This window comes from Anneissia japonica, unplaced genomic scaffold, assembly GCF_011630105.1.
Source record: "Anneissia japonica isolate Jap-2015-1 unplaced genomic scaffold, ASM1163010v1 scaffold2756_len2360902_cov194, whole genome shotgun sequence".
NCBI lineage: Eukaryota > Metazoa > Echinodermata > Crinoidea > Comatulida > Comatulidae > Anneissia > Anneissia japonica.
In genome coordinates, this window is record NW_022719050.1 from 733,788 (window position 1) to 761,293 (window position 27,506).

General features: G+C 35.1%; 3 protein-coding genes across 3 annotated transcripts in view; 2 read left to right on the forward strand and 1 right to left on the reverse strand.

The window, feature by feature from the left end:
• Window positions 1–833, reverse strand: part of LOC117110718 — a 6,184-nt gene extending 5,351 nt beyond the window's left edge. Inside the window, exon 1 of the mRNA XM_033253492.1 lies at window positions 684–833. Within this exon, the coding sequence (XP_033109383.1) occupies window positions 684–685 (2 nt within the window). The 5' untranslated portion in view covers window positions 686–833. The remainder of the gene's footprint in view (window positions 1–683) is intronic.
• A 1,753-nt stretch (window positions 834–2,586) lies between these two features.
• LOC117110801 lies at window positions 2,587–6,240 on the forward strand. The gene is made up of 4 exons (XM_033253625.1): window positions 2,587–2,798; window positions 3,451–3,491; window positions 4,245–4,374; window positions 4,952–6,240. Exons 1-4 carry the CDS (start codon window positions 2,709–2,711, stop codon window positions 5,051–5,053), a joined length of 363 nt encoding a protein of 120 aa, XP_033109516.1. The 5' UTR covers window positions 2,587–2,708; the 3' UTR covers window positions 5,054–6,240.
• Window positions 6,241–10,033: 3,793 nt separating this feature from the next.
• LOC117110765 (structural maintenance of chromosomes protein 5-like) lies at window positions 10,034–27,285 on the forward strand. The gene is made up of 22 exons (XM_033253562.1): window positions 10,034–10,124; window positions 10,271–10,472; window positions 11,434–11,575; window positions 11,787–12,005; window positions 12,679–12,741; window positions 13,455–13,667; window positions 14,116–14,277; window positions 14,822–14,955; window positions 16,832–16,907; window positions 17,652–17,765; window positions 18,521–18,609; window positions 19,132–19,264; window positions 20,136–20,312; window positions 20,568–20,737; window positions 20,964–21,087; window positions 21,936–22,058; window positions 22,967–23,092; window positions 23,782–23,931; window positions 25,551–25,721; window positions 26,020–26,199; window positions 26,434–26,529; window positions 27,025–27,285. The coding sequence occupies exons 2-22, from the start codon at window positions 10,411–10,413 to the stop codon at window positions 27,160–27,162; spliced, it is 2,862 nt and encodes a 953-aa protein (XP_033109453.1). The 5' UTR covers window positions 10,034–10,124; window positions 10,271–10,410; the 3' UTR covers window positions 27,163–27,285.
• The last annotated feature ends 221 nt before the right edge of the window (window positions 27,286–27,506 follow it).

Sequence of the window (27,506 nt, forward strand, 5' to 3'; positions counted from 1 at the left end):
TGTTAGGGGAATTTTCCCTCCGAGTCGGAGATGTCTGGACCCCCTGTCGTCTGTTGCCACGACAAGTCGTCGGATCAAAAATAAAAAAATAATAATTTGCCTATCCAAATAACGTTATTTTCAATCCCTAATATTGCGGTCTGCACGATTTGGATCAAAGCAATAAAAACTCTCCCTGACCAGAGATTTTTTATTCCGGGCCGTCGAGGCTCTAGTCGGCCCCTTGGTTCGGACCCCCCCCCCCGCCTCGGATATGTCGGGCCATGTCGGACCCCTTTTCGGCAAATTTCTGGCGCAACCGCCGGGTCCTGTGCTATTATTGGTCAGTTGTTCAGTTTCCCTCCGGCCATTCATTCATTCATTCATTCATTCATTTCAATTAAATTCCTTATTCGCCGTACGTCAAATACAAATACGCTAATGGTAATGTTCTTACTAGGGTAATTGTAATTACTAGGTTTTATGATACAAAAATGAAATATATATTTAAAATGTTAAAAAACAATTATACTATATTAATCATATAACTTAACTATGGTAAACAACAATGAGTTAAATCATGGAGTCCACACTATTACTGTTCATGTTTTAACTATAATTTATCTAGGAGTTTTTTTTCAAAAAAAAAGATACCGATCTATACTGAGGAAAATAAAGAGGTCCAAATTTGTTTTATAACTTACATTAGCAAAATGGATCTGTTTCCTGTTGTACCTTGGTTGTTCACTCTCTGTTGCTCTGTGGAAGTCTGCGTCTAAACGTCCGGATTTTCTATAGCCCTAGCATCATACTTACGTGGGCGTGGAGTTTGCCTTACCGTTTGTTTTCAATCTCAAACAGAAATATAATAGTCTACCTATTTCTATTGAGCTTTGATGCCAATATCAACTTACATGAAAACATTTTGTGTGTGGAACTGCACCATAAACCACTTTAAGTACACCAAACACCAACAATAGGCCAGAGAACACACACAAAAAAATTACAAACACAGTGCCTACACCCTTCGTTGTCAGTAAGTGTTTGTTGAATGAAATTAAAAAGTGCCTAGTGCACCCAGGCTAGAGGTGAATGTTCGGAACCAGGTCAAAACTGCAAAAAACCAAGATCAATGAGGATCAGATATACTAAACGATTAGTGATATTTTTAATCATACTTTTGTATTCCCGGACGAAACCTTCTCTTTTCCCCGACGGGAAGCGGGCCCTTAAAAAATGATAGTCCCTAGAAGCTCGGATGGTAGTTCAATATTAAACGTTTGACATAGCCTCACTTCGTTACAGATTACTAATTCGTAAATGAGTATTTTTATTAAGTTTTTACAACCTACATTTTAGAATACAGTAAATACTTTAGTTAACCTTCAGAGGACCTAATTAACGTCTCTCGTTTTCGTTATAGATGAAATTTAAAATGTGGTTATGTTACGCTATTTGCGTAACACAATCAATTAATCATTATATCTTCATGGCTACCATGATAAAGAGAACTAGAGCGCCACAGTGCCTCCTCCGCCCTGTGCAAGAAAACTTTATAGGGGAGCGCTTAAACAGAGACGTCAATATGTACCCACTCGTTGCTCAACTCAAAAAGGAAACTTGTAATGTTCGTTTGAAAATGAAAAAAATATAGGCCTATATTGTACAATAATGACATTGTATAGCGTTCGTTAACAATGTTTGTCACTGGCGCTGGAAATAGTCACAAAAGTGGGGCTGCAGGGAAGTCATGGGATGGGGGAGGGTGTGGAGGGAGCTATTCCCCAGTAGAAAAAGTGGAACAATCAATGGCCCCTTCCGCCGGCGTTCTTGCGAACGTTTGTTGAGGAAAAACGAGTTAAATAAAAAATGAAATGAAGTTCGTACAATAAAAGATTGTCATTTTTGAATTGATGCTGAATGAAAAAATTATACAATAAATACAATAAACGAATCCTTATGTGGAAATGATTAAATGAATAAATATTCCTTGCATGGGTCTGGTAGTAACGAAAAAATTCTTTTCTAGTAAAATTTTGCCGGGAATGGGGCCTTGTAAGTTAATAAATAAATTTAAAATAATAACTTTTGGCGTCTAATAATATGTAGAAAATACATAGGCCTATATATATTTTTTCTCCCCGACAAATTGTGGTTTTTCTCCCCGACGGGGGTGGGGGGAGATGGGTGCGCACCCCTGCACCACACACGCCATCGTGTCGTGTGATTCAATATTTCGACATTAATTATGTGAGACTATACAACTTCTATAGTTGTCTCAGATTATTTCATCATCAGGATGGTGACATAATTAATGTCGAAATATTGAATCCTGACACGATGGCGTGCATTTCGATACTTGGAGTACCGTATACATTATACTATAATAAGAATTTAGGTAAATAGGATATAGCGGTACCACCGCGATATAGTTATAGGTGATCACTCTTTACAACTAGTATTTTATGAATTTTGTGAGCTTAAGGAATTTCTTTTTAACAAAAAAAGTTTTCTGTTGCACTGTATACTAATTGTCAAGGCGGCGATACATGATTTTACCCTGCGAATGCCATACTAACGCGATGTTAGGGTTGTGAGTTGCTAGGCAACGTTAATAAACAATTAAACTTTTGCATATTCAAATTCAAAGGCTTTGTTTTGATTTGATACGACGCGGTATCCGTTCATTATTGTATGCCTAGTATTTTATTTAATTAATTCTGTATACAATGAGCCTTGCGACATCCTATCGTTTTGAAACACAAACCGAGAAAACAAGTTTAAAACGTGCTTTGAACCGTCAGAAAGAACGTATAAAGGTAGGCTTAGGCCTAAGTTCCTGTTCAGTTTTGAGAGGCCCGGGACCTCCGTTCCTCCTGCTTTAGCACACTCAGTGAACAGGCTTGGCCCAGCCTGCTATCTACACACAGTACACTAGGACAGTCTGGGCCTAGGCTAGTTAGGCCTACCTATTCCTAAGGTTTTAGCCTACCTTTTTTGACCACTTAACGATAGGTTGCTATTAGTTACAGGCCTTCCTATGCCTAGGGCCTAGGCGTTTATTATTAACAGTATTTTAGGATTTTTTAAATTTTTTTATTTAGGCCAGGGCCTGGCCTAGGAGTACCAGTTATTGTAATTTCACTGTTCCCTGCTTTTTCCAGACCAAACTTAGGCCTAAAAAAGGCATTTATTTACTGTCTTCGCATACACAACAAAATTTGGGAGTGCATTCCAGTCATTCATTGCTCTAACTGAGAAGGATTTCTTTCTAACATTACTATTAAATCTACCTTGTCGTAGCAGAGAGTTCAGTTATGTGCTCTAGGCCCCTAGCTAGGTGTGGAATACTGTTATACCTCGGCTAACTATGTGTGTATATTTTTTAAACTGTTCTTTTTTGTTAATGGTTGTTGTATTATTAATTTGTAATCAATATCAATGTCATATCATTATTTTGTTTTACTGTAGTATGATGAGCTTATCGTGGCAAGAGAATCAATTGTGAAGAAGTGAGTACATGAGTATAATTCAGTAAATCATAAATGAAATAGTTGTTGCTTATCTGCTATACCATCATCATTTACTAATTTAATATTAGTTTTTATTGATATTGTTATATTAATATACACATTTATTTATTATTGTCAGATCGTTGTTTTATCACACTCATTATTTTAGAGCTCAGTCGGCTAAACTGTCTGTGCACTGAATCGTGGAGATTTGATTGGTACCCAGTTCTTTTCTATCCACTGCCTTCCTTGTGTTTCTGCTGAAAGCTGAAATGCAAGTATATAAAAGGGCACCCATTGGAGATATAAGCCATTTGGTCTTCTGTACAAGATGGTGCATATTAAGGAATGCAGTACACTCTTTGGGGAAAATATAGGGTATTGACTCCTGGTGTAATGTCTAATCACGACCAGAGGGACCTCAATACACTCTGAATCCCAATCCAATCCAATATTATTTTATATTACATTCTTTTAATATTATATTTTTCTAAATGATATCTACAGTATTATATCTTTTGTGTTGTTTTCTGTGTGTTGAGTGCTGCCTTGGAGAGCCACATGATAGTGGCACATTTGGGATTTGTGTACTTTTGGTTATCTTGGGTTGGCAGCACTCTTTGTTTTTGTTTCTGTTTTTATTGTCTTTTTTAATTGTAATTTTGATTGTAATTTTAACCCGAAATAAATTTGAATTTGAAATTTGAATTGGTGTTATTGTAATTTAATCAGATAAAATACATTTTTTGTTAGTGAAAAGAAGGTAAACGAGCAAGCAGAGTGGTCAGAGGGACTGGAGACAGCTTCTGGGAGTGGTAGAGTAAGGGAGGATCTTGTAAGGATGAACCATGAGACTTTTATGACCGGAAAAGCATTAGTAGCGGTAAGAGTATGACATTACAATTACATTCTAAACCTTCAGCCATCATTTCTTCTGTTTGTCACCTGAACTTTCGTTTCATAGTTATATATTTTTTTTATTCATTGATGAGATTATGATTATGACAGTGATGGTGATAATGATATTAATTATAAATATAAGCAATATAGAGTGAAATATTGTTACTGTACTGGTATGAATATTCTTGTGATGATTATTATTGTATTGTTGTTAGGCCAATTTTTCTCCGAATGTCTTTCTTTTGCATGGTTGGCTACATGTTCCTATGTACAAAACTACTCATTCTGTAATACTATTACCATTAAACTTGCCTAAGTCGAATTTGCCTAACTCGAATAAGTCGATAATATTTTCCATGCAAATTGTTGTGTTTTCCATTAATTAATAATCTTTAAGTCACATTTTCTCTAAGTCGAACAATTTTTCAGTGCCATTTTGGATTTGACTTATGCAAGTTCATCTGTACTATTATATTTATTATGTTAACAATAACAGGGAAGATAAGATTTATTGGTTCTGTTTGATATGCATTAATCTTCTTTGATTTTTTCCCTTCAAGGTTAGAAGAAAAGCCCTTCAGACATTGCTTCAAAAAGAGTACGACATGTATGAAACAGAACTTCAACAACAAGGAAAAGCATTTTACTTCAAGCGTGAATAAATGAAAAATTATTAGGAGAAAACATTTAGCATATTTATTAAAAAATATAAAAATCAAAATACATAATTCTAAAATGGATTTATTTTTATTAATTGTTATTTTTATTAGTATTTATTTCATGAATCTAATTCCTGAAACTCATGAAACAAATTATTTCATGTTGTAGGTGTGATTTTCTTTCTGTTGATTAAAGTACAATTAAATTTACGTAATTTAAATTTGTACATTAATAGTAAAATATTCATGTTTTTTTATACTAAAAAAGAACAAAATATATCAATCTTCCTGACATCTTCCACCGACTGATCAACATTGCTTCCTAATCCACACATCTTAATGGTATTGTTTGTTTTTGTCCATATCGTCTCACTTGTGAAATCATAGCTGGGCAGGCCCTTTGGCAGGTTGGTGAAAATGTGTGGTTTTGTGTGCTAGTTTCATTTGTTGGGGATTGTTTTGGTTATTTGGTTAGTATGGGTTATTTCCTGATAATCATAATATTATTATTATTATTATTATTATTATTATTATTATTAATAATAATAATAATAATAATAATAATAATAATAATAATAATAATGTATTGCGAATTTAAATGATTTTTGTTGTGGAAGGTGCTAAGTGAATTGAAAACCATTGTTGTTACTGTTATCAATAGTGATAGTGGTGCGAATTACACCAAGGATAACTCACTAATTCAAAGACTTGTTTGTGTGGGGTCCTTCTGGTGGTGAATTGGGCAGTTCACTGGAAGACAATCCCCTACCCTTTTCCAAAGATAGTACTGTCCCCATTCTAGAACATGCGCATGGACCATATTATTAAAGATAATATCAATTTTAGATTTTTTAATGTAAGCCTATACACTTCATAACCTTCTGTTTTAATATACATGTAAACTTAGCATAACTTACTTTTTATTCTGTATTCATAATGTAGGCCTACTTTTAGTTCAATTGTTTGGAAAATTATGAAATACACGTTTGCGCTGTTGTTGTATATAATCATTTTAAGATTGTTAATATATGTCACTTTGTAATCTTTATTCTGTGTTAGTAACATCTGTAATAACTATCTTTTGTTCTGTATTGTGTTTAGCTTCAACAGGTAATTTTAATTGTTTGGCAAATTACAATTATTATTATCTTAACGAAGATGAACAAATAAATTTAGAATATAGAATCGAACAGCTTTCACTTTCTTTCAAGTCTCATACTATCCTTTGTACAGTTTAAGGGTGTATATATAAGAAATATATATATAATATAAATTTGGAACATTAAGGAAGAGTAATCTGCGAGTATTAAAAAAAGTTACCACAACTTAATTCAACCGCGGGACCTTCTGCCTTCTCTATGCAGATACTTTAAAAGGGACCTCTAAAGACATTTTTTCTTGAGGGCCTTTCTAATGTCATTAACAATATAGACTTTACTACGGTATATTTTTGATAATATTTTTTAAAGACCATTTACATTTTCTCATAATCAACCCTGTGACGTCAATGTAAGGTAACACTTTTGTTAATAATTGCTGATGCATTAAGTCCTTGGACAAAAATGGATAAAAAAAACTGTTTTGTTATTTTAAAACAGAGACATTTAAGAGTGCATGCAAATATCCTATTTTAGAAATTATCTTTAATAATTAAAGCCCTTTCAGGAACACTTTCGAAACATTTTGAGTTGTGATGCCAAGGGGCTAAGGAAGGTATAGCCACCTCGCTGGGGAAGCCTAGCCCCCTGTCGGAGAAGACGAGTACATTCTGTCGGGGAATAAAAAAAATTAAAAATATATTTTACATGTCTGTTCGTTTAGCAAATGTAACGTCTTCATTGAACTATTTGTGTACTGTTTGTGTTCACGTACTTTTCATCACAATAATAACAACAAAATCAACAATAATAATAAAAATAATAATAATATTAATAATAATAATAATAATAATAACACATTCACGTGCCCTTTTATTGTTAGTTATCCTGCTACCGTATATCTTACTTTTCACATTGAATTTAGCCCAATGAAACAACAGATAATCTACACAGTGAATACGATACGTTCAAATATTTATTGGAACGTAAGTCAGCAGAACAGTGTCAAAACAGCGTATTGACACTAATGTTTTAAATAACGTTATGTATTGAAATAAGAAAAAAAAAATCAAAATCCCTCCCCCCACCCCAGTCTGTAAAATTCTGGATTTACCCCTATTCAATGAGACTAATCAAACATTATTTGCGTTCTACTATGACAAATGCTCGTTTGGATATCTTTATGATGCTGGAATGTCGTGGAAGGAACCTCGTGTTGACAGATTTCACAGGCAAATTTCCAAATGTATAATATCTCTTCGAATTATAAGCTTGCTGTGATGTTTCCGATGACGTGTTTTTTAATTTATCGTAGTATAATATCACAAATTGGTGGCCTTACAATTTACAGTAAGGCATAATTCTTTCGTAATTTTGTTGTTAATAATTCACAATTCACATGGATTATGAAAAACCTGGATGTTGCCATGATATAAGGATAGTATTACCGTACTCGCGCGAATAACCCGCCTGGTCGCTTAAAATATTTCTTTTTTTGCACTTTCTGAGGGGCGCTTATTCAAACGTGGCGTTTATAAAAACAATGTGGAAATTGAGGGAAAATGAAAATCGAGCGGTTCTTATGGGAACTTGTCAAATTCAAGAGGCACTATTTGAATGAAAAATGATTATATAAGAACATTAGGCTACGAATGGTGGTGGGGCCGAAAAGATAATCCTCTAGAGAACATATGGCACATGACAAGCTGTGAATATTTACAGAATAGCAGATGGCAAATTAGGCCCAAAAAAATAAATTATTTGTTTGCCCTCCTCCACCCACCGCTAACTCATTAGGGTAGCTAAATTTGCCTACCAAATCCTCTCCTTACGGTAGTCTATTTTGTTTAAGTAAATCATATTTTAAGAAATGTTTGTATATCCTGTTTTTAAAACATTTTAATCGTGTTTTTTGCTTGGGTTTTAAAAATGTCCCGGATTTCACTCATAAGCCAGAATTAGCATGGTCTCTGTTTTAATCTGAGAGTGTGAAACAAATAAATAAAGAACTAACTAACTCGCTAACTCATTGAAAAAAATAGGGGCAAAAGTGACCAAAAAATTTTTTTTAGCATTTTTCTTTACAAATTAAAAGAAAATGTGAGAAAATCTATCTTTATTTTTTGCCAGATGCCCTACAAATTAGTCTAAAGTTGTTGTCTGATGTAAGATATTGCCATTCTAGGCCTCTGTGAGTTATTTTTATTCCATCTGATGAGTATTAAAAACATAATTATAATAATTTAAAAAAAAAAACTTTTTTCACCCGCCCCTATTTATCGTTTTTAAAAAAGAAGGGCAAACAAGCAATTTATTTTTTTGGCCTTATTAGTATTGGTATAATTAGCTTGTTGGCCATCGGCCGATTGAGATTAGCAGGATGGCAGGATCATTGCATGTTTTCTTGAAAACTCAGATGTGAATGTGCAAAGGTGCAAAATTGTCGGAAATAGAAAGATAGATAGTTGGACTAGGCCTAGACGAATATAGGCCTATAAAAAAGGAAAGTTAGAAATATACTGCCTATCCAGGGATGATCGGAGCCACTGATCTCTGCTATAATAGCTGGATTGCTCATTGGCCAATAATCCTGGTACAGAAAAGTGTTGGACGCCTAAGTGACGTACCAGTTTAGAAAAGTTTCTTTTGGCATTTGTTTAAATTATAGTTAAAAATAAAGAATCTTGCAATACTTTTCAATAATAAATTAAAATTTTACGTAGGAATTTTTTTCAAACTATCTAAAAACTAGACTGTTTATGCAGTTTTTAAAAGCGCGAGAGTAGTCTTAGTGAAGTCGATCCATACAACACAAGTAAATCGCCGCGCTTTCTTAAACAAACTGCATAAAAAGTCACATCAAGTAGATAGATGATAATAATCATTACTTTAAACTTTATTATTAAAAAGTTTTGCAGGAATAGTTATTTTTTAAAATAATTTAAAGAAATGCCAAAATAAACTTGTCTAAAATGATGCTTCACTTAGGCCTCCCAATATGGCGTCGGTGGTCTCACTGAAACCTGAGCCAATGAGCAATCCAGCTATTATAGTAGAGATCAGTGATCGGAGCTCTCATCTGTGCAAGAGAATTAATATCCTCATTTTGATATTGACCTAAAGAAGAATGGTATTCCACTCTGCAGCAGCAGCTCAAATCACGCCAACGACCACACAGTCCCAGGATTGATTGGATTATTGACTTTCTAAAAAGAAAATCTTATAGCGCTTAACTAAATTATTCGAGAGGGGCGCTTATTCGCGCGAGTACGGTACGGTAATATAAAATGGAAAACGGATTTGAAACTAAATTAGTTGGTTTCACTGCATACTCTTTGTTTCTCGTTTTATTCAAAACGTTTCGATATTTGAAGTTGACTTTGACATTACAAAACATAAGCCTAGGCCTACATGAAGTTATATCACGGTAGCTTGATGTCTGTCAAATAGGCTAATTGACCAAAATTCAGCAAATATCCGTGGCTTCCAGGGGGCCGCTTGCCCCCAAACAAATGACCGGGCCGGTTCGCTTGCCAAGTCGTCCCCCTTCCCCGTCCCGGTCGGGCAGATTCTGGCGCCATCACTGATTTTGAGCGAAGCCCAACCACGCCCACTTTGCTCTAGTCGGGTACCACGACCCCCGTTAAGACCTACCCCAAGGGCGGCAACAGCGGGGGGGGGGCCTTAATCCCCCATCGGTCTGGTCAAACCCCCCATCATCGGTCAAAGCTCTACGTGCAGTCGGACCAAAAATAATAAGCCTAAATTGATAAGTTAATTGATAATTAATCTGTAATAATGGATTAATTAAATTAAAGGTTTTGGTCAGGTTTTACATCGAAATGCATTTATCTGTATTTCATTTATGCACTAATGACGTCCCATACATATTTAAAGGTCAGTACGCCAAACAGGTCAGATCATTGGTTTTGATTTTGACATGTTTTTTTCATGAGGTGCGCGGTCTTTCTGATGTTGTAAGTAAAGCTGTGAATCGTATTGTAGCCTATTTTGTCATTAATGAATATGCCTATGTTTATCTTTAATGTAACTACGTAATAATTAATACCTAGCCTTGTCTGACACTATTTCTGAGCACGAATTGACAACATTTTAATTTCAGTTCTGTTCGCGCGCTTTGTTTTGGTGGAGAGTAGGCTTGCTTTACTAAAAGCTTCTTACTCTCTGATCGTGCGGACGAACCACACGACGCAGTAGGGACTCCCCGGCAGTGACAGTGCCGTGTAACCCATCGCTTCAGGCATGGCGAAGAAGGAGACGTTTATGGAAGGCTCCGTTGTAAGGATACGGATGGAGAATTTTGTGTAAGGTTTATTAATTACGTCATCAATTACCAGGGTGCAGATGTTTATTTTCTGATTGGGGCCTATTAAATCATTGTTTTTTTTTTACAAATTGTCTATTTTATAGGGTAGGCTAGGCCTGGCTCTTGGCTATCTAGGTTGGTAATCTATGATAGCATTTAATTAATTTTGTGACCTTTTAGAAGTGTTGCAGACAGTTAAATGGCCTCTTTCTTTGGCAAGCTTATGTACAGTATTGTTTATATAATGCAATGCTGATGCACAAGATGTGGGACTGCTTAGTGTTGAGAAGTAAAATATAGTTTGTAATCTTGGCTTATTCATATACCTAGGCCTTAATTATTTTCAATAACAATTGTCTATTAATATTATGAAAATAATAAACTGTTTTCAAAGAATCTGGTAGATCATAACTTCCGCAGGCAAAAATGAAGTTGGGAGTTGGGCTTGAATAGCGACCTCTGTCTGCTGTCCTGTCAGGATTCATCATATTAGCTTATCTGGCTTTCTCACATGTATGATCTGATCCTAGCTGCTAAATATTCGGGGACCCCGGACCTGCTGACAGGACAGCTGGTAGAGGGCGCTATTCAGTGTATAGCATCAGAGCCGTAGATAGAGAGAGTTTGGCCAACTCGGTTTCAGGGGTTCTGTTATACGCGCGTGTGATTGGGTGGATCGCAAGTACATGACTTACACCAGCCATGTTGTCACCAAAACAAACATTAAAGCTATACACGTGCATGCGTCTGGGCTGTTTGGTAATGACATGGTGTTCATGCGCCAAGTTGGCCAAAAAAAATGTGAATTATATAGAGTAATACGTCCGCGCGCGATCCAAAGGCATTGGATTGTCGGGTCAAAGGGATCTGTAGCCGAGTGATCTCCCCAATAATACCTCCATGGTCTATCAGAGAACTTCACAGCTGAAAATAACCTGCCTATTTTTTTTAATTTTTAGCACATATACATCATGTGAAATCTTGCCTAGTCCATATCTAAATGCCATTATTGGACCAAATGGAACTGGAAAATCTTCTGTAGTGTGTGCTATATGCCTTGGTCTAGCCGGCAAGACGCAAGTGCTTGGACGTGCAAAAGATGTAAGTCACTGACCTATTCAAATTATTATACCCCTAATTCGTCGAATATCTAGTGTGTTGTACATAGACTTTGGGTCGCAATTAACAATGCAGACAATATTTCACAAATTTTTATTATAGTAAATTGGTGTTTCTGAAATATTGTAATTTCATACTTAGCTTTGTTGTGAATATTAATCAAAGATTTTGATGTTGTTTTTTGTTGTTTTAGGTTGGAGAATTTGTCAAACATGGTGCTGAGAAGGCCTTGTTGGAAATTGAACTTTTTAACCCTAATGGACGGAATTGGGTTGTGAAGCGTGAGATTCATCGCCAAGGAAACAGGTCAGTTTGGTATCTTGGCGGAAAGCAAGCCAAACAGCGAGAGGTGGAAGAACTGATTAGTTCGCTGAATATTCAAGTGTCAAACCTGTGTCAATTCCTACCTCAGGTAAATCACTAAACCAAAAACTACTTATTCCATAAATTTATATTAATTATTTCAGCTTATCTAGTGCAATGTGCAAGGGCATACTTGTGCCTAACAAAGACAAATCATAATTTGTGTATTATACATGAATTTCATTTTTTTGGTCCTGATGACCATATTCACCTTTGCACATTTATGTTTGTAAACAAGCCAACTTAAATATAGGCATTGTGCATATCATTGGCGGATCCAGGAATTCGAATCTATGAGGAGGCCCAGCGAGGGGCCTTCATAGATAGAGGGTCCACCTACCTCAGCCTCACCATGGTTAGGGGCTGAGGCAAGAAAATTTATGATTACAGCACCTCTCAATAGCTAGAAATGGCACTGTCCGACTTAAATTTAATTATTATTTTTATTATAATTTTCAAAAATTTAGGGGGGTGGGGGGGTGTGCCTGGCCGGTTTGGACAAGTCCCCAGAATCCACCACTGTATATTGTATACAAAATACTTAATGCCCAACTAAAATGGCAAGTTTTGGCATATTTTTTAATTGTGGCTGTATCTTTTGCTTGAATAGAGAGAAAACTACAACTGTTTTTTTTAAAGTGTTATTCAGGAATTATATAAAACCATTGAATTGACCAAAAATGTTAAATAATCTACTAATACTTTACTGTTAATTTCATCAGGATAAGGTAGTTGACTTTGCCAAGATGAATCCATATGAGTTACTTGAGAGCACCGAAAAATCTGTAAGTCTGTTATAGAAAGATTCATTTTTCTCTGTCAGTGTAAGACCATTGTTTTCTCTTGAGGTTACTGTAAATTTTAATTGTGTGAGAAATTAGTAATTCTACAATTATTAGCTGATTATTCCCCAATTTTAGAGAATGTTATTTAAATGTTGTCTTTTGAGATTTAATTTTCCCAAAGACCAATTTTGTTTTTTTGCTTTCTTTTCTGCTTCATATTTTTGTAATTTATTAGTCCCTTCAAATCTACAAGTCATCTCTTAATAAATGTGGCAAAGACAAGCCAAACCAGTCACTCGTCGCAAATTGTGTTTCAGAGAAAATGGCCAAAACATGCTGGAATGTCAAATTTTAAAAAATCTATTTTATTGCACTAAACTAACCTTTATATATGTACACATCATTCTATGCTGTTATTTTCCCCATTTTCAATGTTAAAACAACACTTTTTAAGGATTTAAAGATAGTTTTTGCATGAGAAATGCCTGAAATCATAAACTTTGAAGGCAGATTTCTCATATATTGTTCTTTAAAAAGCTGTGTGTTTAAATGCTTGTAACTTCATAAGGAAATGTCCGATTTGAATGATTTTTTTACTATTTTATAGCTATTATTTTACTCTTTAACACTGTATTAATAACTCAAAATCAATTTTTGCGACGAGTGACTGGTTTTGTTTGTCTTTGCCACAAATGATCTTTTTAATCTTAAAGGTTGGTTCTCAAGAAATGTATGAAGATCATATGAAATTGAAAGAGCTGCGTAACCAAGAAAAAAACATGTTGAAGAAGCATAATGAGTTGGCGGAACACAAAGAGAAGTTGGTCAAAATGAACCAACGACTAGAGGAAGATGTGCGCAAGTTTCGGGATCAGCAGCGCCACATGCGACATGTAGAACTCCTTGAACAAAAGAAACCATGGGTGGTGAGTAAAACAGCTTAGTATACACATGTGAACATACACAAAGCATATTTGCTAGATAGATAAAGATAGATAAATCTTTCTTGCTACTGTATTTATTTATTTTTTTATAGTGTAGTAAGACAAGTCTATTTTACAGGTTACCAGTCTGTATTGGCAGTCGTTTTGCCTAATTTCCCTGATGGGTTAAACGTTTCCAATTTACGTACTGTTAGTTAATACGTAGTATGTTTAACAGTCGACCCCCGCTTGTGTTCTTTCACCACGTTGGGACTTAAACATCATCCTCAAGTATGTCACTGGGCCACTTTTTGAGCCTTTGATATCTCCATCTTTGTACCATTTAGCGCCAAGAACGGTCTCCTCGTTGGCAGGTACCTCTTGTAAAAGGTGGGGTGAGATTCATACTTTAAGCCCAGATTAAAGGAAAATGTTCATGTTTTGGCTACAGGAATACATTGAAAAGCGCAATGAGTTCTTGGAACTAAAGGGTCAAAAAGATAAACTAGGAGTACAGGTTAAAGAAGCCAGGAGAAAGAATGAACCAATGGCAAAGAAGGCAGAAGCTCTTGAAATGAAGAAGAAGAAACTTGATGAAGAAATGAAACAGAAGGTAAATTATTTGTAATGTTAATGAGTAGTATTCTAGAGTAGTTTACTCTCATTTTATAAAATCATCCATGCTGCCCATGTTATCTTTAGGTAATAATAGGAAGGTTACGCAAGCTTATGAAAACAATAACGAATACATATGTCATAATCCTTTTAGTCAATCCATCTCATACAGTAGTACAATATTTGTCACCTCATAGGCGATCTATTACCTTAAAAAAATTAACAATCATATACAGCTTGTATAATGGTTTAGCTACAATCTCCCTATTAATGTTTTGCAAATACTAAAATACTAATAATCATGATTATATTTTTATAAAAGAAAATGTTAAATAAAAAGAAATGATAATAACAAACAATATACAGAAGTATGCTATTTGTTATTTAAATAACGTTAAAAGGTAAATGTAGTCCTGTCATATTATTTGAATACAAAGATTAAATTATAATGTATTTGGTGCGGTGGGTTAATGTTTTTTCACTATATAATAATCAAATTATTTATGTACACAATCCAATGTATTCATGTTTTGTTCATTTAGCTTGGAGAAGTAAAAAACAACTTCCAGGTTCTGAACCGAAAACATGAAAAGTTAGCTGACTTGGAGGAAGAAATCAAAGATGCCCAAGAAGACCTGACACAAAAGAAGCAGAAAGAAGAGAAAAGAAAAAAAACGTAAGCAAATGTAGTAATGAAATAGAGTAAATGGCGTATCGGTTGTGGCTTGAATTCCCAACCTTGAGGTCAGGCGTTTGCAAATCCCGCTGTGCATTTCCCTTGTGTCCTTGGTCAAGGCACTTTACCTGTGGTTGTCTCTCTCCACCCAGGAGCACAAGTGGGTAGGTTCAAACACAACCATGCCCTGATTAAAGCTGCAACTTTATGGAATTCTCCCAATAGACCGGAGTTTGTGTTTCATATGTGCTTGATCCAATGACCTGGGATAATAATGTTAAGTACATAGAGGTCTCTACAATATGCACTATTTAAGTCAACAATTATTATTATCATTAGTTGATGCGAGTGAGATAAATAACGGTAGAATTATGATATAAAGTTGAGTTCCAGAACAGACCTTTAAATGTAACAAACTTTACACTGGAGGATTATTGCCCTATATTGCAGGTAGACCACTTTATTATGCATTTTGCAGGAATGAGGCTTGACATTTGCAACCAGCGTATTGACTCTAATTGTTAAACTGAGTAATTAACATAAGAATGTGGCAGTATTGTGTATTGTATATCTTACTACTGAGAAGCCATAATACTTTTACTCATAACTTTGGCAATAGTAAGTCGATTATAGTAAATGACCCACCATTTCTAAGCTTACAACTTGGAAAATAAGAATATATGTGGCAAAAACAAGCCAAACCAGTCACTCGTCGCAAATCGTGTTTTAGAGAAAATGGCCTAAACATGCTAAAATGTCAAATTTAAAAAAATCTATTTTATTGCACTAAACTAACCTTTATATATCTACACACCATCCTATGCTGTTATTTTTCCCATTTTCAATGTTAAAACAACACTTTTTAAGTATTTAAAGATAGTTTCTGCATGAGAAATGACTGAAATCATAAACTTTGAAGGCTGATTTCTCATATATTGTTCTTTGAACAGCTGTCTGGTTTAACGCTTTTAGCTTCATAAGGAAATGTCCGATTTGAATGATTTTGTTACCATTTTATAGCTATTATTTTACTCTCTAAAACTGTATTAATAACTCAAAATCAATTTTTGTGACGAGTGACTGGTTTGGCTTGTCTTTGCCACATATTATATAATATTAATATTTCTGGATTTATATGTAGCGTCTCGCATTGTCACAACCTTGAGACGCTTAACAACACCATAGAGAATAAAATAAACCATAAAATAATGTACAATTGTACATAATTGTTAATTATTTGTGACCCAAGCTCACAAACAGGCTCTAAACTCGTCCTTAGGCCAAAATGAGTTTTTGTTATAATGGTATAGAACATATCATTTACTTTAACATGACAGTTAAATGAACTCAATCGGGTGTCTGGAAGCAAAGTTATGACCGTTTCAATAATTGTCATCTTATCAACTTTCTTAAATCAAGTTTTGAGAAAAATGCTTTTATTTTCGGCAGGTTTCTATTCATTTTTCATTAGTTCCCATTCAAAAATGGCTAAATTTTAACGCTTACAATTGGAATTTTAAACTCAAACTTCAGGAATAGTAAGAATAATAGTTATACTTTATTTATTACACAAAAACCACATTCACACAAAATTCACATTCTACGCCCTATTCTGGGTATCGAGGCTTGTTTCTCAATACAGTGCTGTGCGAGTTTACAGCCCGTTTGTGAGCTTGGATCACATTTATCCAGTATATTAAAAAGTAAATTTTCCATCACTGATGCTGGTTTTGAGATGGCAAGCCTTATATATTACATGTTTATCTTTGGTAAGTCAGCAGTGAAGCACGTCTGCACTGATCATCACAAAAGATGCTGCTTAAACAAATATGTCTTACCGGCTAAATATCCACTGCCTTATCTTTTTTTCTTCCAGTGTTCTTGATTGGAAGAAATCTCTTGAGGGATACAAGAAAGAGCTTGATGAGATTCCCGAGAGCTCAGATATCAAGGTTCTTAATTTATGAATTAATGAAATTCTTTATATATTGATGCTTTACAAGTTCAAGAGCTCAGCAAGTTTTTAACATGTGTAAACAAATAAATGATGTTAAAAAGTATGAGACATCGTGAAACAACTCGCGAAACATGGCTGTAGAAGTAAATATTTTGGGTGGTTTTTGGCTGTTTTTATCGTTATCATCCAATATCCAGCCTAGAAAAATAGCTTATCGTGTTTGTGACATATGGGAACAGGGGCGGATCCAGAAATGTCCAAAAGGGGGGCCGGAAGGGGGGCCGAAAGTTAGGCCGATTGAGACAAAACTGTCGTAGGGGGTCCGGGGGCATGCCCCCGCGAAATTTTTGTGTTCTAGATGCCCGAACATGACATTTGAGGCATTCTTGGCCATCATTTTTTCCTTTTTCTCTCTTTCTTTTCTTTTTTTTTTCTTTTTTTACCTCCCAAAAGGGGGGGCCGGGGCCGGGCCGGCCCCCCCCTAAATCCGCCCCTGGGGAACCCCAGTGTATAAAAGATGAGCACATTCCTGCCAGCGGTTTCAGAGGAGATAGGTGAAGTTACGCGGAGGCGATTAGCAGAATTAATATATAAAATAAATACTGTATATTTTCCTTCTAGTTAAGTGTTTAATATTGACTGCACCACTTTTTGATGTACTGTCAAATAAATATTAAGAATTACAGTACTGGGTTTCTGTCAGCTGTAATATTCATGATAATTGTTTTTATGTTTTTAGCTGAATATTCATAAGCAAGAACATATTCGATACATTGAGAAGACCATTCCAGAGAAAGAATTATGGGCGTTTGTGTGTGAAGATGCTGATGACCACAGGCTTTTCATGTCTGAAGTAAGATCAGTTTTATTTATATATATATATATTAGCTGGATGCATGTCAAAGATTACTTTTGAGAAAAGCAAGTCTTGAAAGGTAATTTCTGCAAAGTCAACTCTGCACCATCTGTTCAACTGGGTTTACATTTCAATAACTGTATTTATCTATGAATAAGAATAATGATGATAATGATAATATTAATTAGTAGGTTTTTTTATGGCTCATATATGTGGCAAAGACAAGCCCAACCAGTCACTCCTTGCAAGAAATTGATTTGTAGTTATTAATACAGGGTTAAACAATATTTATAAAAGTTATAAAATGTTAAATTCAACATTTCATTAAGAAGTTACAGGCATTTAAACATACAGCTGTTTAAAGAACATTATTAAGAATAAGCCTTCAAAGCCTATGATTTCGGCAATTTCTCATGCAGAGACCATCACCAAATTGTTAAAAAAATGATGTTTTAACATGATCAAAAATGGGGAAAATAACAATATTGCAAGATATATAGATATATAAAGTTTAGTTTAGTGCAATAAAATAGATTTATAAATTGTTAAAAAATTCCAACATATTTTGGTCACATATATTAAAAATATTTTGATGCCAATACTTTACAGTAATTTGTGCATTTGTTCTTACAAGTACATTTCAAAGTAAGTTTGTGCAAAATATTGAAGGAGGTAGGTCTTAGCTGACTTGACATATTTGAATGAAATGCACATATAGCCGGTAGTGTGTTAGTCATTTTATTTCTTTATAGGTTCGAGATAAACTAAAGTTGAGGATTAGTGCAGTGAGTATAGAACCGATGCCACCGTTCCAGCCTCAGTACTCTATTGAAAGACTACGGTAAGCTATATGCAAGGAAATACCTAATTGTATTAGCAAACAAGTTAATATGTATAACAGCATAGTGGATGCATGTCGTTTATTTTCACATTGCATGTGTCCTTGAACTAGACACTTAAACTTTGTCCACTGGAAAATATAAGCATACAAACTCTGAAGTTTCTTCAGAGTTATAGATCAACAGACACACCACCCTCCCCACCCTCCTTCCCACTATGGTACCAGGAAGGACGTCTACATTAGTATGTTGAATGATTTTCCTACGCCAGGAGCATAGGAGGTTTAATATTCACTAGTTTTGCCACTAACAGTGTGTAAATTTTAATTGTAGACATTTCTAAATAAAAAAATGAACCATTATTATTATTGATCATAATCATCATGATCATAATTATCATCATCATCATCAATAATCATAACCATAACATCATCATCATAATTGTCATAATGAATGCATCATCATCATAGGTCAACATTAATTATCATCATTGTTACTGTTTTGAGACATTTTGTATCTTATAGCCAATGGGGGTTTGAATACTACCTGACAGACCTGTTTGATGGACCAAATGCTGTGATATCCTACCTATGTAAGCAGTATAGGATTCACAATATACCTCTTGGAACAAAATGGACACAAGAAAATGTCAAAAAGGTATACATCATCCAACTGTGTTCCATATATACTCTTACAATAATATTCAGGGATGAAATTTAGGGCTTTGTATCTCAGAATATAGAGTTGTTTTCATAATATTGTTTGCAATAATTTTATGTCTGTACTGTGGAAGATTGGTAAAAGTACAGAATATCTCTGTGAAAAGATTAAGTTTATATGGGGTTTAATGTTTGTACCGGTGATAAAAATATTGAGTCTTCTTGTAATTAAAATAAGTTAGTAAGAGTGATACAAGGTTTACTAGAACAAAGAGTAAAGGGGGACAATTCCACTAGGTTCATCAATATGAGTACTTCATGGGTGGATTAGAGTGGTAGCTTGGTGGTTATAAGGTGCTTGATTTCAAATTCCATGGTCCTGGGTTCAATTCCTGTTAGTGTTGCAGGTCAAACAGTACATTGCAAGACAACCCATTCTTCGCATTCTCTCTTCAAAGTGTTACATAGTGGCAGGCGCTATTGGTCTATCCCTACTCGTACGAACAGTTATCGAAACAGCCTCTATTCACCAGCCATTCAAGCTAGTTAGCGGTATCATATGAGAGGGATATGATTGAGTCTGTAGGCATATTTTTTGTTGATTAATTTTGTATTTTATGTAATTGTGTCTCGGAGCAAAATCAATTTCTATGTATCTTCATGATGCAAATGACAATAAATGGAAATGAATGAATGAATGAACTCACCTCTCTAAGCCTGATAATGAGACTTAGTCTATGTAGAACATTTAGTCTGAATGGTTGTATTGTAAAACAGTGATTAAGCACACTATTCACATACCTTGGCCCATGTGCCTAAATAATGAATATAAACGAAAATGACGACATAGTGTTGTTTGTATGTTGTAGGTGATAGAGGAGTCTGGGATACGGTATTTCTACACACCAAATGAACAGTATTCTGTATCAACATCACGATATGGGGCGAGGAAGACGACATCCAGATCCACAAGTGTAACTGACCCTAAAATACTAAGTATCAGTATTGACATGGTTGCAAAAAGAAATCTTGAGGTTCAACTGCAGGTAAGGAAGTGGCTTGGTATAGCTAAAACGATTTTGTTAACATCCCAGAAATTTTGAAACTAAAACAACGTCACTGCTTCTGAAAAAAATTGTTGGCATTTAAATAACTTTACTCCTCTAAAACAGCTCCACTTTTCTAAAACATTTTTACTCCTCTAAAACAATTTACTTCACTCCTAAACCTTTGGACGAAAAATCACGAATCCAATTTATTCATCATTATTATTACTGTCTATTTAAACTCTTCTTATCAAGGACCTTGAAAGCAAGATCCAGGAGCATGTACAGAAACACAAAGAGTTAGAGAAAGAGCGTAAAGGACTGACAGTAGAGGATAACAAACTGCGGGACAAACGAAAACAACTACTCAATCGACAGAACAGAAGGAAGACCGTCGCCTCACATATCAAACAGAAAACTGATGCGTAAGTATTATTAAAGTGATAAGATCTATCAGAATGATTTTATTCAAAGGGGATTTAGAAGTTTAATTTTGACATAAAATTCAGGGAAAATGTAGGTTTTTTTCATTTTACTGTTTTAAAAGGGTAAATAATAATAAGAGAAAACCTTAAAGAAGCATGGATTTGTGTGATATTAATTCTATGTTAACACATTATTGATCATCAAAAGGTTTTTTATCATTTTCAGAATTAGTAAAAGTGAACGAGAAGCGCTTAACAGTGAGGCAGAAGAACAAAGGTTTAAGCAAAAAGTGAAGAATATCAACACCAAGAAGGTCAAGTTGATGGTTGACTTCAAAGACAGTTTAATGGTATGAAATAGGGAGTATTTGATAGTTGGTCTGTGAGTAGTAAGATGCTACTCTGGTATTGAATTATTTGGACTACATGCTCAATGCTATAAGATTCTGCCGCAACGCCAGAGAAGAAGTCATCTGATTCCAAGTCAAAATTATATGGAAGGTTTCTTGTCAAAAAAAATGTAGGCACTTCTAGGTTTTGGTTACCATCTGCAATATATTTTAACCGTGTCTAAAGATGAAAACATACACCCTGACATTCAAAATGTGAATGCAGGCTTATCGTGTTCTTCCCACACCCCACCCCTCCAAGTTGTAAATCGCTGTATTCGTCCATTTATTTATAGCGGCAGCAATGCAATAACATGCCTAAAATATACTCATATTTTTATTTGAAAACCTAGGTGGGCAGCAGTTTCTCAAAGCAAGGTTTAAAGTGGGAATATGCGTATACCATTTTGACATTGTACCCCAGTTGGTACAACGACTTAAATATAATTGAAATGTTTGGGCTTGAATCCCAGTGTAGACAATACAATCAAAGACCTTAGAGGTCTGACTGCCTTCATTTTTTGCATGCACGCAATGAAACGATAAACAAAGTACTACCACGAGATAGGGGGTGCTCTAATGGAATTTGTATAAAGTTTTGAAACTTGAAAATGTGTTTTATAGATTCAGCACGCATTCAATACGAATGCCTTTTTTGTTCTTTTGAAGCACACCCTCTAGTTGGTAAAACTTTTTGAGATAGGATTGCATTTCAATGAAGCCCTGAGAGTTTGACCTCTTGCAGTTCTATACTCTGATACATTTCTTTCAAAATACATCTAAATTGTATTGTTCGTGTTGTATTGTAGGAATGTGGCAATAAAAGCAAAGACCGCGTTATCATTGCGCTCAAGTACGCCGTGGTTACTTCAGAACAAGCAGCTTTGGTGGAAGAGATGCAGGAGACACAAACAATCTTGCAGAAAGTCACTGTAAGTTTCTACAAACTTAATTTAAAATTTGTAGTTGTGGAGTAGCTGTGCTAGTCTGTGTAATAGGACGAGAGGCAGATGACTTCAGCTTTTGTAGCCAGGTACGCACTGCACCAATGGTAGTTGGCCCACATGATTCCATTGACAATGAAATAAGGTTTAATGACGATTCACTCAGTCTGTTACTGAGTGTCAGCAGTGTCACATTGTCAAGCGGTTGTAGAGGACATTGACAGTTAAAAAAATTATATTCATTTATTCTTTCATTCACTTTATTTCAGATAACACCCATAGAAACTATACATATAATTAAAGTAGTAATGATAATAATAAAACTGCATTTATAAAGTGCCTACGATCACAGATTGCTCTAGGTGCTTAAACTATTATATTTAATGATTTTGCTATATTAGAGGTTGATAGACCAGTCAGGCCTAAACAAAATGATATTTAGATTTTAGGCCTAACATTAATGTAGATAGTCCACTTACTAGGAGTACAGTATACCCAAACTTTGAAGTAATGTATTACATCAGATTTCCCTTGTCCTTCCACATAACGACAGACGATCAGCCCAACTGGTGTGGACAATCGGGCCCAAGTCAATTTTGAATATACTTAACACCCCGATATTGTTCCAGACTGATATGAAAATACTGTATAGGCCTACGTAATTCATGTATTTCCCCTATTATTGTTAAATTTTAAATCAAGCACACAATATTTACTCCTCAAGAAAATTTGTTCAAGTTAAACCACCACACAAATTTGACCCAACCTTATATTTTCCGATGATGTCATGTATCATGCATAGGACCGTTGATGCCTGCAAGGCTCTGGTTTTATCAGTCAAGGAATATCTTGTATCACATGACGTTGCTGGTTTATAGAATTTTTTTAAATTCCAGGCTGAACATGCAGAAATTGCGGAACTCGCTAAGAATACCAAAGAGGTAGCCCGTCAGTTGTTATGTACCGCTAAAAAAAAGACAAACACGGGACCAAATGAAGAACTGGATCCAGAGCTCAAAGAAGTAAGAATAGTAATTATTGATACAGTGTTTAATGTAATGAATTCCAAGGGATAAATTAGATCCCTCTTCCAAGTAAGAATCTTTCTGCCTTGATCAATCCTGACATTTTTTTTACAGGAATTTAACACATTGCCTGATAGACCCTTTTTTTGGGTTACTTTGAGTGTGCCAAAACAATTTTACATGTACAAACATTTTTTTGAAATTTTATCTAGTCATATGTCATCAAAATGATGTATCTAGTAAATTGGCGGGAAAATATTAGGGAGCGAGTAAACTTGTCACTGGTACAGTGCTTTTTCCTTTGCCAAGTGCGAGTTTTCTTGTCCACATTTTGCATGGGTTGATATATGTTCAGAAAGTGCCCCCACTCGTGCAATTGAGTGTACTGCCAGTAACATAACACAACAAACATACATACGTTATTTGTACATATCTTCCCCCAACTACCAGCCATTAAGTCTATGGTTCTACAATGTATAACAAAGAAGTAATAAACGCTAGAATGTTACCCCAATTATGACGAGTATAATCATCCCTAGCACCCCCCAGCACCATTCAGTGGGACGAGTTAACAGCAAACATCTTAACCACTGAATGTATTTTTATTGTAAATTATAATTCCTGAATTATTTTATTTGATCTAATTTTCAATAAACCAAGTATTTTTATTGATTTTTTTTTTATAGATATTCAAGAATTATCCGGGAACGGTTAGCGAGATTGAGGACATGATTCATGAGGAAACGGTACGAGCAAGAAGTTGCTACCAAACTGATGCCAAAGTTGTTGATGAGTTTGATCAAAGGGCAGAACAGATTGAAAAAACTAATGCAGAGGTAAACCTATGTTGATTGGTATTGCTAATGACTCATCACCAGACAGTGAGTGGTGCAGCACCTTGTATCGAACATATTATATGAGCATGTGGTGACAAAAATTGAAATAAAGTTATTGGTATTTTTAGGTACTTCAGTATGTAATTTTCAAATGAGGGGTCATTCATTGAAATTGGATATATCAAGCCTTAGTAATTGGGAAGTGAAAGTACAGCACTCATAGAGTCAAGATAAACATTATTGTGAAGTAATTGCCTTGCAATTAATTACCAAAATAACATTTCCAGAGCTAAAACTTGGACATTATTAATTGGATATTAAACTGTTGATTTATATTGAAAACATATAGGCCATTTTTTTGTGCTCCCATATTTCATAGCTCATTTACTTAATACTGGCCTGTGCGACAACTTTATAGTCATTTTGCCATGACATGCCTCATATTATGGTAGAACCAAGATTTGTTTAGTACCAATTTGTTTGGGCTGTTTGACCACGTAACAAACGTGTGTGGTAAAAACGTTCATACGCGTGTGTATGAAATGCAAAAATGAACAGATTGAGCGTGCTGCACAGCGCAATGTTTTGACGATTTTATTTTCTGAAAAGTGTATATAGAAATGCATTTTTTAGAAGATCAATTATTAGTGAACATTATAAAAAATACATTCCTAATCTATGCATCACACTGTAGGAATAAGATATATCCACTATCAAGCATATTCATTTAATGAGTTTAACAAGTCATTGATACAGCAGGTACAATATTTTTTTTTAAGTTCAGAAAATGGAATGCGCCAATTCCCTGAGCCGGCTGTGAGCCCAGGCAGTTTTCATCTTGAAAGCCTTTGTTTGAAAGAATGGAAAAATGATGGAAGAAAATTTTATCTAATCAGATTAGTTTTTATTTATAACTGATTACAAGAAAATTTGCTTTCTGTTGCCACTTTAACCAAAGTGATGGGATTTGTGTAGACTAAGTTATGATAAAGAAACAACCTGAAAGCCTTTGTTTGAAAGAATGGAAAAATGATGGAAGAAAATTTTATCTAATCAGATTAGTTTTTATTTATTAAAGTTGCCACTTTAACCAAAGTGATGGGATTTGTGTAGACTAAGTTATGATAAAGAAACAACGTATCATAAGCCAGCTCAAAATCCCGCTGAAAACACACTAATATAGTTTATATTTTCGTAATTCAACCGAAAAATGATGGAGCTATATATTAGGAAAAAAAAGTGTTTTGTAATTTGTTTGCAATAGCTATATCTATAACATTCAATAAACCGTTTCAACCTAATTTATCCGACCTCCAGTTGTTAAGTTACTTACAGTTTTTGTAGTAAAAACAATGTTTTCGAAGAAGCGCTAATGGTTAAGAGATAGGGTGATTTTCACGGCGACGCATTTGCAGTTGGACCAAGCAAATTGATATGAGTTTAATATCTACAGTGTTTTTATTATATTATTTTAAAACTCATTAATGTTGTAATGGTAGTCTTATATAGTCCATTTTGCCACTCTCTCTCTACCATTGGATCATCCTGAGGTCTTTATCGTGCAATTTGCTGAGATGCCGCTCTCGAATAAGCGTGATTGTTATTATTGTTATTAACAGATAGAGAAACATGGAAAGTTTATGGAGAGACACACGATTGAGATTACAGAAGGGAAGCAAAGATGGTTACCACCCCTTAGGAGGCTTATCGAGAAAGTCAATGAATCGTTCATTGATTTCTTCAGCCAGATGGGATGTGCTGGGGAAGTTGCACTCAACTATGAAAATGAGGTGAGTTCTGTTTTGATTCAAAAGAGTGTCTTCTAATAGAATAGGTTCTGCATGAATTGTTTTTCCGTTTTTTTGGCAATTTATCTGCTTGTGGTGGAAATATGTAAACTGCCCTTTTACATACTAATTTGATTGGCTTTGGGACCACTGACTTGAATTTAGTTTCGAAGAACCCAGACATTGATGGTAGAGATATGTGTATCACCTGTGTGGGAAGGGCTCCAGGAATACAGCAGATGGCTACCCCTTGGAGATTATGCTCATTTCTGTTCCAATGTTTTTTATTTTTTTTTCCTAGGATGATTTTGATAAATATGGAATCATAATAAGGGTGAAGTTTCGCGCGAATGAACAACTTCGAGAGCTGACCTCACACTACCAGAGTGGAGGTGAGCGTAGCGTATCCACGATTCTCTACCTGATGGCCTTGCAAGAGATCAACAAGTGTCCGTTTCGTGTTGTAGATGAGATTAATCAGGTGACAAAAATTTTATAGTTTTTGTTTTATTATGCAATTTGCTTAACTCCCAGTCCAAGGGTGCTGTGTTCCTGTCATGTGATAATTAAAAGTGTTCCTTTTTGCATGCTCCTATACCCGTGTACTGTATATTTTTCTCCTACATGCGTTAATAAATTTAATAAAATAAAAACATGATTCTTGTAACAGCAGTTCAATACACTTCTATAATTGATTCTGTTGCTTAAACTATAGGGAATGGATCCTAACAACGAACGTAAAGTGTTTGAGTTTATGGTTCAGACAGCATGCCGTGAATCCACATCACAATATTTCCTCATCACACCAAAGGTAAGTGTATGTTGGCTATGTTAAATGTAACATGATTGGCTCAACTTAGCCAAGCTTTTTAAACTCTGACCTTGATTGTTGTAAATAACCAACATGTAGGCCCTATGCAGGGCTAGGCCTTGGTAGTAGGCCTACAGTACATCTGTCTAGCTTGGGCCTAGCCATATTGTTGTTTGTGTGAATGCTATGAATCTTGGTGGAGAAATATTGGAACATATATTCCTGTTTTATTCAGTAGATTCTTTTCTGTTGTGTGAATCTCTGTACCTTAGATATTGTACTATGGTCCCACAAATCAGCAGCCATTCATGGAGAAAAATGACTGTGTGTGGCTGTGTGACATGCACATATTCCTGACCCTAAACCCCTACCAGTGTGAATCCATTTCTTATGGTTGTTGGGTTGTGTTAAGACAAGACAACACAACACACCTATAGAAGAACACATTCTCATTTTGGTCAGTTAATGTAGGTTTTTCCTCCCATTTCTTTTCAGCTGTTACCAAACCTGAATTATGAACCAAAGATGGCGGTGCATTGTGTTTTCAATGGGTATCGAATCCAGCCAGAGTTATGTTGGAACATAGATACATTTATCAGGAAACAAAAGGAATCAGATGAGAATGGAATGTAGACGTTTGTTACGTATGTTAGTGCATAGTTGAGCTCATATTTGACATTTTTACTGGACTCTGTGGGATAAAAAAAGAAGTTGATACAGAACTGGCTGTCAGCTTACATATGAAAAAAAAAAAAATTAAAAGGTGCTTTGCATGGGTTTACCTATTTCCAGTAAATATGTATTATGCTGGTAATTCCTTTCACATAAAAACCTTTTTTTGTTGCTCATGCTTGACCAAGGACTTTTAACTGTTACCAGGATAGGAAGCTGGCTGGTTTAAGTCGTCTAACTTGAATTAGCCTTATGTGTGGTATTGTTATGCTAATGAAGCAGATAAGCACAATATGCACATGCTC